A 16,965-nucleotide genomic window follows, 5' to 3' on the forward strand; every position below is an offset into this window, starting at 1 on the left:
TTTTCTCCCTTTACTCTTTTTCTCCCTTCCCTCTTTTTCTCCCTTTCCCTTTACAGTTTTTCATCCTCCTTTATCGCTTTTCCATTTGATATTTCTTCCTTCCCATCTACTCTTTTTTTTCTTTATCTTCTCCTTTTTTCTTTCTCCTCAATCCCTTTTCTCCTCTGCCCTTTCCTTCTTCACGTGTTTTCTTGTTTCGCCGTTTTTCTCCTTTCTGTTTTTTCCTTTTGCCGTTCTTCTTTCTCCTCTTTGTTTTTCTCCTTTCTCCTCTTTGTATCTCTCCTTTCTCCTCTTTCGTTTTCTCCTTTCCCCTCTTTCGTTTTCTCCTTTCCCCTCTTTCGTTTTCTCCTTTCCCCTCTTTCGTTTTCTCCTTTCCCCTCTTTCGTTTTCTCCTTTCCCCTCTTTCGTTTTCTCCTTTCCCCTCTTTCGTTTTCTCCTTTCCCCTCTTTCGTTTTCTCCTTTCCCCTCTTTCGTTTTCTCCTTTCCCCTCTTTCGTTTTCTCCTTTCCCCTCTTTCGTTTTCTCCTTTCCCCTCTTTTGTTTCCTCCTTTCTCCTCTTTTGTTTCCTCCTTTCTCCTCTTTTGTTTTCGTCCTTTCTCCTCTTTCGTTTTTGTCCTTTCTCCTCTTTCGTTTTTGTCCTTTCTCCTCTTTCGTTTTTGTCCTTTCTCCTCTTTCGTTTTTGTCCTTTCTCCTCTTTCGTTTTTGTCCTTGCTCCTCTTTCGTTTTTGTCCTTTCTCCTCTTTCGTTTTTGTCCTTTCTCCTCTTTCGTTTTTGTCCTTTCTCCTCTTTCGTTTTTGTCCTTTCTCCTCTTTCGTTTTTGTCCTTTCTCCTCTTTCGTTTTGTCCTTTCTCCTCTTTCGTTTTTGTCCTTTCTCCTCTTTCGTTTTTGTCCTTTCTCCTCTTTCGTTTTTGTCCTTTCTCCTCTTTCGTTTTTGTCCTTTCTCCTCTTTCGTTTTTGTCCTTTCTCCTCTTTCGTTTTTGTCCTTTCTCCTCTTTCGTTTTTGTCCTTTCTCCTCTTTCGTTTTTGTCCTTTCTCCTCTTTCGTTTTTGTCCTTTCTCCTCTTTCGTTTTTGTCCTTTCTCCTCTTTCGTTTTTGTCCTTTCTCCTCTTTCGTTTTTGTCCTTTCTCCTCTTTCGTTTTTGTCCTTTCTCCTCTTTCGTTTTTGTCCTTTCTCCTCTTTTGTTTTTGTCCTTTCTCCTCTTTTGTTTTTGTCCTTTCTCCTCTTTCGTTTTTGTCCTTTCTCATTTTTCTTTCTTCTACTTTCTACATTTTCTCTTTTCTCCTCTTTGCGTTTTCTCCTTTCTCCCTTTACATTTTGCCCTCAGTACACTCTGCTTTTTCCCCTTTCTTCTCCTTACATTTTGTTCTTTCTCCTCCTTATTTTTACACTTTCTCCTCCTTACTTTCTCCTTTCTCCTCCTTGTCCGTTCCCCTCCTTGTTCTTTCTCCTCTCTACTTTCTGTCCTTTCCCCTCTCTACTTTTTGTCCTTTAGCCTCTCTACTTTTTGTCCTTTAGCCTCTCTACTTTTTGCCCTTTAGCCTCTCTACTTTTTGCCCTTTACCCTCTCTACTTTTGTCCTTTACCCTCTCTACTTTTTGTTTGCTTCTTCTACTTTCTTCAGTATAAAGCATACTGGGAATGGCAGTGAACTAATACACCTGATACAAGAAATATGTTGCAGATAAATATGTGAATGTCAGTGATGTGATGAGATCTGAACTGAAGACTGTTATTTTGAATTCTGGTGGTCAGATAAAACTGCACAGGACATAACAGAGTTGCTCACCGGCATCCTGTTCACCAGTCTCTTAATAACTGAGTTATTGATGTTGCCATTGGTGACATTTTGTTAACGCGGGTTATGAAGCTCAGAAGACAGCTTACTGTTGTTCGAAAGCAGTAGGCTATCTACAAATACTAGAATGCACACTTTTCCCATCTTTGTAATCAGGTTACATGTATTTGTCTACAATTCGCAGTCTCTCCATTTCATACGGATAAAATCAACTCCGCGTCACAGTGACTTATATCATTACGCAATGGAGTACATCGTTTATGATAACATTATTATCATAGAGAAATCACAGCGAGTGAGATAGCAGCATGCGCAGGATTGTATTCTGGGAGAAGCGATGTTCAAATCTCATTGTGGTCATCCAGATTTCGGTTTTGCATTGTTACCGCATATCGCTCGAGAGCGTTTCTTCAGGAGAGACATGCCAGATTGCTTTTTCTATCTTGGTCCCGTACAACTGACAGTCCGTCGCTAATCTTCAGCTGCTGTGGACCAGAGGGAGTTGAACTGGGATGAAGGATTAAGGCTCTGGATATTGACCTGCGGGCAGTTCGTGTTGACGCCCCGTAGCCACACGGTGTTGACTCTTGCCCTCGTGCCTATCTTTGTCAACGTGTTCGGTAAATTAACGGGCGGGCTCCACGGGGGGAGGAAAATACGCCGTAATCTCGTGTTTGGTCGCGTCCTCCGGATGTGTGCTGACGTCTCTCCGTACGTGGGTGGTTGGCTGCCGAAGCTGGAGCGCTCCGGCGCTTAGCAGCGCAGCCAGCCGAGGTGCCGCAGTGGCTGGCGCGCGCGAGGGCGCCGGTTCGAACCCCCTCGCTCCCAATCACAAGACGGACGCGGGATGTTTCCTTTGAAATATAAATGGTTCAAATGGCACTGAGCACTATGGGACTCAATATCTGAGGTCATCAATCCCCTAGACTTAGAACTACTTAAACCTAAGGACATCACACACATCCATGCCCGAGGCAGGATTCGAACCTGCGACCGTAGCAGCAGCAGCGTGGTTCCAGGCTCCTAGAACCGCTCGGCAACAGCGGCCGGCTTTGAAATAGACTCCGTTATTATTCCCCTCCCCTTATCCCCCCCCCCTTGCCTTCCCATCCCATCCCCCTTCCACATTGCAACTAGTGGTCTGTAACTGACGACCTCGTCCTAACGTTCATTCTTTGAACTTCGGTGGAACGCGCATTGCCTCGGCGCTTTCGTACCTTCGCTGCATATAAAGGTTCCGTCGTTCACGGTTTCAATGAATTATCGGCGAGAGTGGCTTAGCTCTTCTCACCTGGATGGCAGGCAGGTGGACCACGGAAATATTCTGTGCAGATGACGGTTTGATCCGGCTGAAGGCCTGACAACAATTTTTTCAGAACTTTGTAATCATTTGCAACATTGTTGTGGTCTTCAGTCCTGAGACTGGTTTGATGCAGCTCTCCATGCTACTCTATCCTTTGCAAGCCTCTTCATCTCCCAGTACGTACGGAAGCCTACATCCTTCTGAATCTGCTTAGTGTATTCATCTCTTGGTCTCCCTCTACGATTTTTACCCTCCACGCTGCCCTCCAATACTAAATTGGTGATCCCTTGATGACTCAACATATGTCCTACCAACCGATCCCTTCTTCTTGTCAAGTTGTGCCACAAACTTCTCTTCTCCCCAATTCTATTCAATACCTCCTCATTACTTATGTGATCTACCCATCTAATCTTCAGCATTCGTGTGTAGCACCACATTTCGAAAGCTTCTATTCTCTTCTTGTCTAAACTATTTATCGTCCATGTTTCACTTCCATACATGGCTACACTCCATACAAATACTTTCAGAAACGACTTCCTGACACTTATATCTATACTCGATGTTAACAAATTTCTCTTCTTCAGAAACGCTTTTCTTGCCATTGCCAGTCTACATTTTATATCCTCTCTACTTCGACGATCATCAGTTTTTTGCTCCCCAAATAGCAAAACTCCTTTACTACTTTAAGTGTCTCATTTCCTAATCTAATTCCCTCAACATCACCCGACTTAATTCGACTACATTCCATTATCCTCATTTTGCTTTTCTTGATGTTCATCTTATACCCTCCTTTCAAGACACTGTCCATTCCATTCGACTGCTCTTCCAAGTCCTTTGCTGTCTCTGACAGAATTACAATGTCATCGGCGAACCTCAAAGATTTTATTTCTTCTCCATGGATTTTAATACCTACTCCGAACTTTTCTTTCGTTCCCTTTACTGCTTGCTCAATATACAGATTGAATAGCAAATTGTAAATAGCCTTTCGCTCCCTGTATTTTACCCTGCCACCATCATAATGTGAAAGAGAGTATTCCAGTCAACATTGTCAAAAGCTTTCTCTAAGTCTACAAATGCTAGAAATGTGGGTTTGCCTTTCCTTAATTGTATTTGCAACATGTAATAAGTTAAAAATTAAAAACGAACCTGTTGTGTAAAAATAGTTAATAGATCTAAAGGTAGTCATAAATAAATGTACTTTGCATTAAGGTTGCTTCATATCCCGTTCCCCACTTCCCGTCAATCCTGTTTTCCTTCGCTTTTCCGTTGCCTCCCCCTTACTCCATCTTCGCCTCCTCTACCTTTCCATTCCCTAATGGTACTGTTCGTAAGTCTCCACATGGCCTCCATTTTAACGCGTTATGCTCATTATATGCGACGCAGTGACGGGGGGGGGGGGGGGGGGGAGTGAGGGGAAGTAGATATTTGCCTCACTTTTCTTTGAATGTCCCCTATCGTTATTTCAGCAGTAACCATTCAACTCTTCTCTTGCAGCATCTACCATTGCAGTTTGATGGGCATTTCGATAATGCTCTCTTTTACAAGTAACTATACGGACTAATCACCAAACTAAATATCTCTCTCTCTCTCTCTCTCTCTCTCTCTCTCTCTCTCTCTCTCTCTCTCTCTCTCTCTCCCTCTCCCTCCCAACCCCCTCCCCCCTCCCCCTGGATGTAGCAACTAGCAGAACAATAAATTTGTGTGCTTTCTTTGAAGCACTACGGAGTTACAGATAGAGACTTCTAGGGCAGGCGGTAGGCCTACGTGTCTCTCTAGATGTGGCGTATGATCGCTTACGTAAATGCAATCATATGGTGTGAGAGAACAGTGCCGTGCGGGAAGGGAACCTTTAGACTCCATCGGCGGTACCTACAGAGACGTGGACGGGCAAACAGAGCCACTCACCGTGTTGGCCCTTTCGGGAAACGAAAATGTTTGCTCTTCTTATCGTGAGGCATGCCCCAAGCGAAGGAATACTTCAGCGGGACTGAAACCGCGTGTGCTACATTCGTGGCTAGTCAGCCGGACGAGTTGGACACGCTTGCAGGTTGTAGCGGCTGTTTTTTAGTCAAGTGGAGGCGGCAGGTGCAGAGCGGCGCGAACGCGGCAGGCGAAAGGGTTGCTCTCTTGATCGCTCATTGAAGTTCTTTCGCGACGTCGTCGAAGCGCGGGATACACACACACGACCACGTGGCGAGTCGAGACTTCCATGTGTTTAGCTCCAAGAGAAACGCCTCTGCGACTCGTTTTAGAACTTCCCAGTTAGAGCCGACGCGTGGTTACCCATGTACCGTCCGGTTCCCTTTCTCGAGAGCATATTTACGACATTACAGGTACGTTCTTACAATTAGCCTTGTCCACGATGTCTTTACTGCCACTGCGGTACGAAATTTCGTGAGATACGCTTAACCCGATATTCTTCAGAATCTCAGAAATCCTTGAAAGACTTCATATTATTTCTTCCAAACACAGCTGCGGAATTCGTTTATAGTCGTTATTGGACACAGTGTGCCAATCCTCGAGGGAGACGTTTCGTTCAACATACGCCACCTGTGAAGCATAAGAACGATTCTAAACGAATTCTGTAATTGTGTAACCGAATACTATGAATTCATGAAAAATTAGCTACATAAACGAAAAGTCATTTCTTACTTTTTGTTACAAAAGTCACTGCTAGGATCCTTCCCTTGAATACGGCGCGGTCGATTTACATCCCATCCAAAATATCTCCAATGACTTCTCTCAGCAACGATGCGTGTAATCTAAATCTACCTTCCATCCCTTACTCATTCTATCCTTAATCCGTTTTAATAACTCCAAGAATACTATTTATGATCATATTATTGGCTATTACGATAATACAAAATATTCTGTTGTCGCTATTGCTGTGTGCGTTTTGTAAGATCTGAACACGCTTTGTTTTATTTTATCCTTTATGAAGTGGTCGATGAAGGCCTGCCACTGCAAAAATAATGATCTTTTTGTTATTTTACAACACCTGCTGTAGCCCATCAAGGTTTTCTTTATTCTTGGCACAGTGCATTTCGAGAATTAATTTGCATTGTAGTGCGCGTGTACTAAAACATTTTTAACCGTGATGTTTGCGATATCCGTGATGAAGCATTATTCTCAAGAGTTTATCGTAACATGAAGACGTGCAGTTTTTTAGTTACTGGTGTACGCTTTGCCGTTACGTGTAGGGAAAGATACAGTAATAATTAGAAGGCCAGCCGGGGTGGCCGAGCGGTTCTAGGCGCTACAGTCTGAAACGGCGTGACCGCTACGGTCGCAGGTTCGAATCCTCCCTCGGTCATGGATGTGTGTGATGTCCATAGGTTAGTTAGGTTTAAGTAGTTCTGAGTTCTAGGGGACTGATGACCTCAGAAGTTGAGTCCCATAGTGCTCAGAGCCAATAATTAGAAAATTACGCGTGGGACTGCAGTTGACAATATGTGATGTTCATCTTACTGGCAGGAGTGGAACACCCAGCATCTCGAAACAGGTGAACAATTTTAGGCTTCAATATTTTTGCGAATGCCTGACATCTGCGTGACATGAGCTGGCGTAAAAGCCGTGTTTTTGTTTACTAGGTACCTAACTACTCCTACCTTCTGTCCTTTTTTTGATTTTTAATATATACGGATTGTTCCTACTCATAGATAAGGCTTATCATGCAGAATTTTATTATTTTGCATTTTCGCCCTTAATGCGGACCATAATGGGAGCATGCTCATTTCACCTGTTTCTAACTTTTCCGCGATTTTTCTCCCGTCCTTCATTCGGGCCCAATGTTTCTCTCTCGTTTCAACATTCTTCTTACTCCAAAGATTCTGCCTTATTTCTGTAAACATTTTAGATTCTTGTAATACGGTCTTTAACGCTCCACACCTATCTTCTTGCAGAACACCGACTTAACTTTTGTCACGACACGCCAAACGCTGACGGAAACTGGGTTCATGTATTCTTCCGTACTTCGTAATCCATGAAAAATATTTTTTGTTTCTAAAAACCCGTATTTGTCTAATTTTTAGTTCCCTAAACAGCCAAGCTCCCTTTGCTTCATTCAGTTTTGATCAGTTCTTTCAAGAAACCCATGTAACGTAATTGGTGTTTGGGTTGTGTAAATATTTCAACATTTGTATCTCTTTCATTTTTGCGTCGCTTTTCCTGCATCGTTCGGCCCTAATATTTTGCTTGGTAAAATTTATGATATAATTTCAATATGTTTTGTAGTCACCTGCTTGTTCAAGGTATGGCATTCTGATGCGTAAAGTACCTCTTATTGACAAGTGTTGCTTTGATTTTGAATGTGTATGCCTGTGCAGTGAAGTGACGAGTGTTCCTTTGTTTTGTGCCCGCAGTCGTGCAAGATCTGCAACAAGACGTTCGCGAACGTGTACCGGCTGCAGCGGCACATGATCAGCCACGACGAGAGCGCAGTGCTGCGCAAGTTCAAGTGCCCCGAGTGCGACAAGGCGTTCAAGTTCAAGCACCACCTCAAGGTACGTCTCACCTTCGCTACGCTCTAACCATCCCCCTGCTGGGAAACCCAACGTTACTTGTTCTTGGGTGTACAGCTGCATCACACAGGGTGGGCCAAAACTCACTACCCACCGTAACCTATGTTGTTGTTCTTGTGGTCTTCAGTCCTGAGACTGGTTTGATGCAGCTCTCCATGCTACTCTATCCTGTGCAAGCTTCTTCATCTCCCAGTATCTACTGCAGCCTACATCCTTCTGAATCTGCTTAGTGTATTCATCTCTTGGTGTCCCTCTACGATTTTTACCCTTCACGCTGCCCTCCAATACTAAATTGGTGATCCCTTGATGCCTCAGAACATGTCCTACCAACCGATCCCTTCTTCTGGTCAAGTTTTGCCACAAACTTCTCTTCTCCCCAATCCTATTCAATACTTCCTCATTAGTTATGTGATCTACCCATCTAATCTTCAGCATTCTTCTGTAGCACCACATTTCGAAAGCTTCTATTCTCTTCTTGTCCAAACTATTCATTGTCTATGTTTCACTTCCATACATGGCTACACTCCATACAAATACTTTCAGAAATGACTTCCTGACACTTAAATCTATACTTGATGTTAACAAATTTCTCTTCTTCAGAAACGCTTTCCTTGCCATTGCCAGTCTACATTTTATATCCTCTCTACTTCGACCATAATCATTTGAACACAAACCAAAGTAATTGAACACTTATCGACGTTGCAGAATTATTTATAACATTATATCTCGATTTTTCCATTTTTTATACATTTCGTCAGACGACCTGGGACACTCAAGTATACTTTTTTTACACAGTCGTTAATTAGAATCAGTATCTTCAAATATAATATATATAAAATATTAAAATCCATGGAGAAGAGATAAAAACTTTGAGGTTTGCCGATGACATTGTAACTCTGTCAGAGACAGCAAAGGCTTTGGAAGAGCAGTTGAACGGAATGGACAGTGTCTTGAAAGGAGGGTATAAGATGAACATCAACAAAAGCAAAACGAGGATAATGGAATGTAGTCGAATTAAATTAGGTGATGCTGAGGGAATTAGATTAGGAAATGAGACACTTAAAGTAGTAAAGGAGTTTTGCTATTTGGGGAGCAAAATAATTCATGATGGTCGAAGTAGAGAGCATATGAAATGTAGACTGGCAATGGCGTGGAAAGCGTTTCTGAAGAAGAGAAATTTGTTAACATCGAGTAGAGATTTGTCAGGAAGTCTTTCTGAAAGTATTTGTATGGAGCGTAGCCATGTATGGAAGTGAAACGTTGACGATAAATAGTTTAGACAAGAAGATAATAGAAGCTTTCGAAATGTGGTGCTACAGAAGAATGCTGAAAATTAGATGGGTAGATCACATAACTAATGAGGAGGTATTGAATAGAATTGGGGAGAAGAGGAGCTTGTGGCACAACTTGACTAGAAGAAGGAATCAAAATGGCTCTGAGCACTATGGGACTTAACTACTGAGGTCATCAGTCCCCTAGAACTTCGAACTACTTAAACCTAACTAACCTAAGGACATCACACACATCCATGCCCGAGGCAGGATTCGAACCTGCGACCGTAGCGGTCACGCGGTTCCAAACTGACGCGCTTAGAACCGCACGGCCACAACGGCCGGCAAGAAGGGATCGGTTGGTAGGACATGTTCTGAGTCATCGAGGAATCACCAATTTAGTATTGGAGGGCAGCGTGGAGGGTAAAAATCGTAGGGGGAGACCAAGAGGTGAATACACTAAGCAAATTCAGAAGGATGTAGGTTGCAGTAGGTACTGGGAGATGAAGTAGCTTGCACAGGATAGGGTAGCATAGAGAGCTGCATCAAACCAGTCTCAGGACTGAAGACAACGACAACAACATCTTCAAAAGCGTTATAAACAGCTACTTTCAAGCCCTTAATTGTTCACTATTTTATAGCATATAATTTGTCTTTAGCATAACCTCAAAAGAATCACATTGCTGTAAGGTCAGGTGGTCTGGGTGACATTTCTGTTGCCTCTCGCCGTCAAATGGCTTTCACACCAAACACCTCATCAGTAGATTAGAATCAGTGATGAAAAATGTCAGATATGCCTCACTTTGGCACAGAAAGGGGTGAATTACGCTGCTACAAAAATCTTTGCTCATTCGCCAAATAACATTAAAAATCTGACAGATAGCCAACCAACATTTAAAAGCAAACTAAAAGAATTTTTGAATGACAACTACTTCTATTCAATTGATGAATTTTTAAATATGAAGTAGTAACTGTAAAAAAAGGTTAATTAATTATTTTGTGTAAAGAATACTTATGTATGTAATAGTAGTGCACCCTGGCGTTGTATCTATAATTGTCTCAAACAAACATGACTAACTTAATATTTTAGATGGGTTACGATGGATGTGACTTATTGCCCACCCCATACTTGAAACTTTTGTTTGCAGCTTGTAAGTTTGAGTTTTGTTAGAGGACCTTACTGTTATAGTACTATTTATAATAACTTTTTACAGCAGATACAAACACGGCCAATGACATTTTCATCAAATCATACTTAAATCCGAAATATTTGCAGAAAATACCTCATAAGCGAAGTCATAACCACATCAGAAGGACATCCATGTCGCCGGAAGAAAGTTAGGGTGTCGAGACATTATCGTGTATGCTAAGAGCCGGTGAAACTGTAACGAAGGTCGCACGTACAACGAATCGCCAGATAATGTCTCCTTTTAAAAAAAAATCCGGAAAAGTGCGAATAAGATTCTCACTCTGAGGCTTCCGTACAAACTTAATTATATAGGTGAATGGTTCATCAATGCGTTTTGATGAGTGAGTTTTCGAGCATTAAAATATGTGACGTAAATGGCCGTATACTTCGAATTCATTGACTTACAAGGATAAATTTTTTTGCAACTCCAAGGGCTTGTAGACCTGAGTATTAGAGTTAATTTCTACTCATACGCTGTCCGTCCCTGAGAAAGAGGGGACTTGACACACAGCTGGACAACAAATGAAAATAAATTTTTTTATGTTATATGATTACAAATTAAGAATTTGCGGATTTTTTCCCTTCGCTTGTATTGCTAAACGTTCGTTCTTTCCAAATTTCATGATTCTAAGTCAACGGGAAGTGCGCACAGATTTTGATAATTGAGTTTTCGAGTATCGAAATCCGTAACGTACATGGCCGTCATTCACATATCTTCACTCGTTCAATCCAACAACGAATGTCACATTCGGTTTAATTTGATGATCACATAGTCTATACAAAGGACAGTAATTTTCATGTAAGCTTTGCCTCCTCGTTCGGGGTTCTCAGTGTGGTTCAAAATGGTTCAAATGACTCTGAGCACTATGGGACTCAGCTGATGAGGTCATTAGTCCCCTAGAACTTAGAACTAGTTAAACCTAACTAACCTAACGACATCACAAACATCCATGCCCGAGGCAGGATTCGAAGCTGCGACCGTAGCGGTCTTGCGGTTCCAGACTGCAGCGCCTTTAACCGCACGGCCACTTCGGCCGGATTCTCAGTGTGCTCTGCTGCAAAGATATTCATAAAGCAAAAGACTAAGAATCTCAATGTGTTCGGTAGAAAATTAAGGACATACCTCTTCAGCCACTCATCTTACAAATTACCAGAATATCTACATTGAAGGTCTCTAAATTTTTGTAAGGTCCAAGGACTGTAGCAGTGTTCGCTGTAAGGCTACATGAGAAGACGTCATCTACTGATTATAGGACTCATATTTTTCTGATATCCGTAATTTTCTTTGAAAACTGCTGGTACTGCCTAGTAAATATTAAGCTTGCAATAGAAGCTACAGTGCAGGCCAGTCGTGTAACTAAAGATGTTTCAACGTTTTTTCTTTTCTTTTCAAATTAGCAGTTATAGTTTTTGGTAGAGCAAAGGTCCCGAGTTCGAGTCTCGGTCGGGCACACAGTTTTAATCTGCCAGGAAGTTTCATATCAGCGCACACTCCGCTGCAGCGTGAAAATCTCATTCTGGAGTTTTTAGTCAGTTTGCATGTTTAAATTTAGGCTGCATGAGCGTGAGTAGCATTAAGCACTATAGTGATAGGTTATTATTAACAAAGTGATGCAGATGAAGTTTCTGTGATCTTGCCTATCTTCTGTACATGTGTACACTGGTTCGTCTTACGTCCATAGAATTTTTTTTTTCCTTCCTTCGATCTGCGGGACTGAATGGATGGATGGATTGATGGATATCCTTTAAAACCGAATCACCGCCTTTGTTGCGCATTGTATGGATCTACTTCAGTGCAACATAGACTGTGCCATTCGAACATCGCTGTGGCCGTATGGATAAAAGCCGATAAAAATATTGTGAAGCTGTTACTAAAAGTGCAGCGTTTGAATGCTTTGCACCTTGACGTGAGGGATATGACAAAATGACACAAATTGAGCTATGTAACCGGTCAACGGAAGTTCAACTATGTTGAACAGTTGGTAATTCAGATTTCAACAAATAAGAGTCTTTAATGAAGGCAATAAAGGCGCTGAAATACGTCTGGGCACAAAAAGTTACATAAGAAGAATTGTACACAAACAGGCTGACCCATTAGCAAACTGAGATTCTGCTCGTTTCTTGGCGCTTTAGTCCGAAACCGCGCTGTTGCTATGCTCACAGGTTCGAATCCTGCGTCGAGCATTGGTGTATGTGATGTCCTTAGGTTAGTTAGATTTAAGTAGTTCTAACCGAGGGGACTGATGACCTGATGTTACGACCGATAGTGCTCTGAGCATTTAGAGATTCTCCTCGCATTCAGCAAGAGAATCACAGAGTTGTTGCTTTACGTCTACATGTGTGCAGTGCACCGCGAAGGGTACGTTGGACTGTAATTCAAAAATGGCTCTGAGTACTACGGTACTTAATATCTGAGGTCATCAGTCCCCTAGAACTTAGAACTATTTAAACATACCTAACCTAAGGACATCACACACATCCATGCCCGAGCGATCACGCGGTTCCAGATTGAAGCGCCTAGAACCGCTCGGACACAGCGGCCGGCCGTTGGACTGTACGCGGAACCTTTGTGAGCGTGGTGGTCCGATTACCTGTGGGGTGGATACCAAAAGCCCATTCTACTCTGCAATACGACGGGGAATATGTACCGAGTTTCCTTGATCGTATTTTCCATTTCGAGTCCCCGTTACGAACTGACCTGTCCGGATATCCGCGTACGTTAGCCTCCCGCTTCCGGGACCTGGTGAGGTGCCCTGGCCCGAGATCCAGTCTGCCGGGATTGGATTAACGACGAGTGCAGCGTGGATGTGGATTTTAGGCACCCCACTAGGTAGACACGGGGCTGGTTCCTACGTTCAGCGCTTTTTTCCTATCAGGCTGCTCAATATATCCGCCGCCATCGTCATTCTCCGTATGCCATCTGCTCTGATACTTTGAGCGCCATTCAGAGTCTCCGTGAACCATATTCGGACCACCCTCTCGTGCCACAAATTCAACGGTCCCTCCAGTCGCTAGCTGATACCGGCGCTCGTGTCCTTTTTTTGTGGTTTCCCGACCACGTCGGTGTGCCTGAGAACGAAGCTGCTGACGTTGCGGCCAAGGCTGCTGTCCTCCTGCCTCGGACAGCTTCCTTTTGTGTCCCATCAGCTGCTGTTAGTGGGGTTCTTTGTCGGCGCGTTTCATCATTGTGGCACGAGGCTCGGTCCTCTCTCCACGAAAACAAGCTTAGGGTCACCAAACCGATTCCGACGGCGCGAACGACCGCCTCACGCCCTTCCCGGCGAGACGAGGTCATTTTGATCAGGTTGCGGATTGGGCACTGCCGATTTAGCCCCAGCTACCTGCAGCAGCGGTTGGGAAGGGAGTGAGATAGGGTTGTACCCTGTCCCCGATGTTATTCAATCTGTATATTGAGCAAGCAGTGAAGGAAACAAAACAAAAATTCGGAGTAGGTATTAAAGTCCATGGAGAAGAAATAAAAACGTTGTGGTTCGCCGATGACACTGTAATTCTGTCAGAGACAGCAAAGGCCTTGGAAGAGCAGTTGAACGGAATGGACAGTGTCTTGAAAGGAGGATATAAGATGAACATCAACAAAAGCAAAACAAGGTTAATGGAATGTAGTCCAATGAAGTCGGATGATGCTGAGGGAATTAGATTAGGAAATGAGACACTTAAAGTAGCAAAGGAGTTTTGCTATTTGGGGAGCAAAATAACTGATGATGGTTGAAGTAGAGGGGATATAAAATGTAGACTGGCAATGGCAAGGAAAGCGTTTCTGAAGAAGAGAAAATTGGTAACATCGAGTATTGATTTAAGTGTCAGGAAATCGTTTCTGAAAGTATTTGTATGGAGTGCAGCCTTGTATGGAAGTGAAACATGGACGATAAATAGTTTAGACAAGAAGAGAATAGAAGCTTTCGAAGTGTGGTGCTACAGAAGAATGCTGAAGATTAGATGGGTAGATCACATAACTAATGAGAAGGTATTGAACAGAATTGGGGAGGAGTTTGTGCCACAACTTGACAAGATGGAGGGACCGGTTGGTAGGACATGTTCTGAGGCATCAAGGGATCACAAATTTAGCATTGGAGGGCAGCGTGGAGGGTAAAAATCGTAGAGGGACACCAGTTGATGAATACACTAAGCAGATTCAGAAGGATATAGGCTGCAGGCTGCAGTAAGTACTGGGAGATGAAGAAGCTTGCACAGGATAGAGTAGCATGGAGAGCTGCATCAAACCAGTCTCAGGACTGAAGACAACAACAACAACAATAACAACAACAACACAACAACCTGTTGTCCGGTGACCCCGCCCCGCAGTGCCCCTGTGGTCATTCATTGACGGTGCGCCATATTCTATTGTCCTGTCCACGCCTTATTCACTCTCGTGTTGTCCTGTGTCTGCCGTCTACGTTACAGGAACTTTTAGCTGATGACGCTCGTGTCCTTCGATTATTACACTGACGGACTTGTCGAAAAAGATCTACCTCTTTTATTTTGTTTATCTGTGTCTTTGTAAGTACTTTCTGATGTCGCCCCCCTTGCGTTTTTTCTGCGCTATTAGTGCACTAACGTTTGTGACTGGGCGCTAATGACCTTAGTAGTTGTGCGCCCTGTACAAAAAAAAAAAGAGAAATAACCTACGTTCTGCGTCAGTTACGCGATTCGCAAACATTCAGAAACTGTTCCCACATTTTATCATGGCGTAACACTAAACGCAGGCACATGGAGTACACAAATTTCGTCACGAGGCGTGGTGGGTAAGGCCAGGAAAAAGAACAGGAACGTATTTATTTCGGATCATCTTACACGTCTCGCCACAATGTTCGGATGTAACATTTTCTTCTTCGTGTCTTATTTCAGTGATCTACTTAAATACGCTATTAATGTAACTGATACGACCGAGATTCTGATATGCTGTCGCTGGCGGGCTAAGTATCTGGCTGTCCGCTGTCGTCAGACGAGATAAGCCGGTGTTGGGGATCTGAGCTCACCGGCCGCTTTCACAAGGCGCGCGCGCCGACAGAGGCGATCGGGAGAATCGCGGGAGGCGCAAACATTTGCCGGCGCCTTAATCGCCGCGGCCGCCTTTGATAGGCAGCTTTCCGGCCGCGGAAGGCGCGGGAAGTGGCCGAGCAGCACCGCCTTCCTGTGGCACCCGCCGGGCACGGACGAAGGCGCTGCGCTATCGCTGGCGACCGTGACAGGAGCCAGATACGCGCCAGAAGGTCCCTGTCCCGCCTGCCTCATCTCTTGCCGGCATCGGTCACGTGACCCTATGCTACGTCTCACTTCACGGCAGGACTCGATGGACCGATTACGTGACAATAAGAAACTTCCTGACAAATTAAAACTGTGTGCCGGACCGAGACTCGAACTCGGGACCTTTGCCTTTCGCAAGCAAGTGCTCTACCAACTGAGCACCCGAGCACGACTCACGCCCCGTCCTCACAGCTTTACTTCTGCCAGTATCTCGTCTCCTACCTTCCAAACTTTACAGAAGCTCTCCTGCGAACCTTGCAGAACTAGCACTCCTGAAAGAAAGGATATTGCGGAGACATGGCTTAGCCACAGCTTGGGGGTATTTCTAGAAACGTGACAATATGTCGCTTCCTCCCACATTCTCTCTCTCTCTCTCTCTCTCTCTCTCTCTCTCTCTCTCTCTCTCTTTCTATCTCTCTCACCCTCCCTCCATCCCTCCCTCCCTCCACCTTCCTACCTTTCTTTTCTTTCACTGGTGCCATGTCCCGCGCTGACGCAGGGTCGGCATTGTTAGGAACGGATTTGGCAAGGTTAGTGGTAAGGGGTGGCAAGATGCCCTTCCTGCAACGACCCCGTACCCCCTGGGACGGAATTAGTGTACCCCTGCTGTCAGCGTCTAGTGTAATTCATGGAATAGTGCGAATGTGTTCAGATGTCTGCGAGTCGTGTAACTGAGGCGGAACGTGCGGACCAGCCCGGTATTCACCTAGCGGGATGTGGAAAACCGCCTAAAAACCATATCCAGGCTGGCCGGTACACCGATCGACGTCGGTAAGCCGCAGGGCGGATTCGATCCCGGGGCGGTGCGCCTAAACGAGTCCAGGAAGCAGCGGATTAGTGCTCTTGACTAACCTGGCAGGTGTCTCCCTCCCTCCCTTCCGCTCTATTTACAATGGTCAGCCAGAACATTATGACCACCTACTTATTAGTTGGTATGTCCGTCTTTGTCGTGGATAACAGCGACGACGTGTCATGGCATGGAAGCATTGATGTCCTGGTATGTCGCTAGGGGGAACTTACTCCACATCTGCACACACAAGTCACCTACTTCCCATAAATTCCGGGTAATGGGGCGATCTGTTATGACACCACATTCAATCACATCCCAGATGTTTTCAATTGGGTTCAGATCAGGAGAGTTGGAGTATAGCACATCAACTGCAACTCGCCACTGTGTTCTACGAACTACTCCATCACACTCCCGGCCTTGTGGCATGGCGCATTATCTTGTTGAAAAATGCCACTATTTATCGTCCATGTTTCACTTCCATACATGGCTACACTCCATACAAATACTTTCAGAAACGACTTCCTGACACTTAAATCTATACTCGATGTTAACAAATTTCTCTTCTTCAGAAACGCTTTCCTTGCCATTGCCAGTCTACATTTTACATCCTCTCAACTTCGACCATCATCAGTTATTTTGCTCCCCCAAATAGCAAAATTCCTTTACTACTTTAAGTGTCTCATTTCCTAATCTAATTCCCTAAGCACCACCTGACTTAATTCGACTACATTCCATTATCCTCGTTTTCCTTTTGTTTATGTTCATCTTATACCCTCCTTTCAAGACACTGTCCATTCCAGCCGGCCGAAGTGGCCGTGCGGTTAAAGGCGCTG

The 16,965-nt window shown here is 44.1% G+C and overlaps 1 protein-coding gene across 1 annotated transcript in view; it reads left to right on the forward strand.

The window, feature by feature from the left end:
- The window catches only part of LOC126109428 (zinc finger protein 1-like), a 236,720-nt gene that overhangs the window by 177,487 nt on the left and 42,268 nt on the right, over nt 1-16,965 (forward strand). Inside the window, exon 4 of the mRNA XM_049914462.1 lies at nt 7,459-7,599. Within this exon, the coding sequence (XP_049770419.1) occupies nt 7,459-7,599 (141 nt within the window). The remainder of the gene's footprint in view (nt 1-7,458; nt 7,600-16,965) is intronic.

This window comes from Schistocerca cancellata, chromosome 12 (genome assembly GCF_023864275.1).
Source record: "Schistocerca cancellata isolate TAMUIC-IGC-003103 chromosome 12, iqSchCanc2.1, whole genome shotgun sequence".
Classification (NCBI taxonomy): domain Eukaryota; kingdom Metazoa; phylum Arthropoda; class Insecta; order Orthoptera; family Acrididae; genus Schistocerca; species Schistocerca cancellata.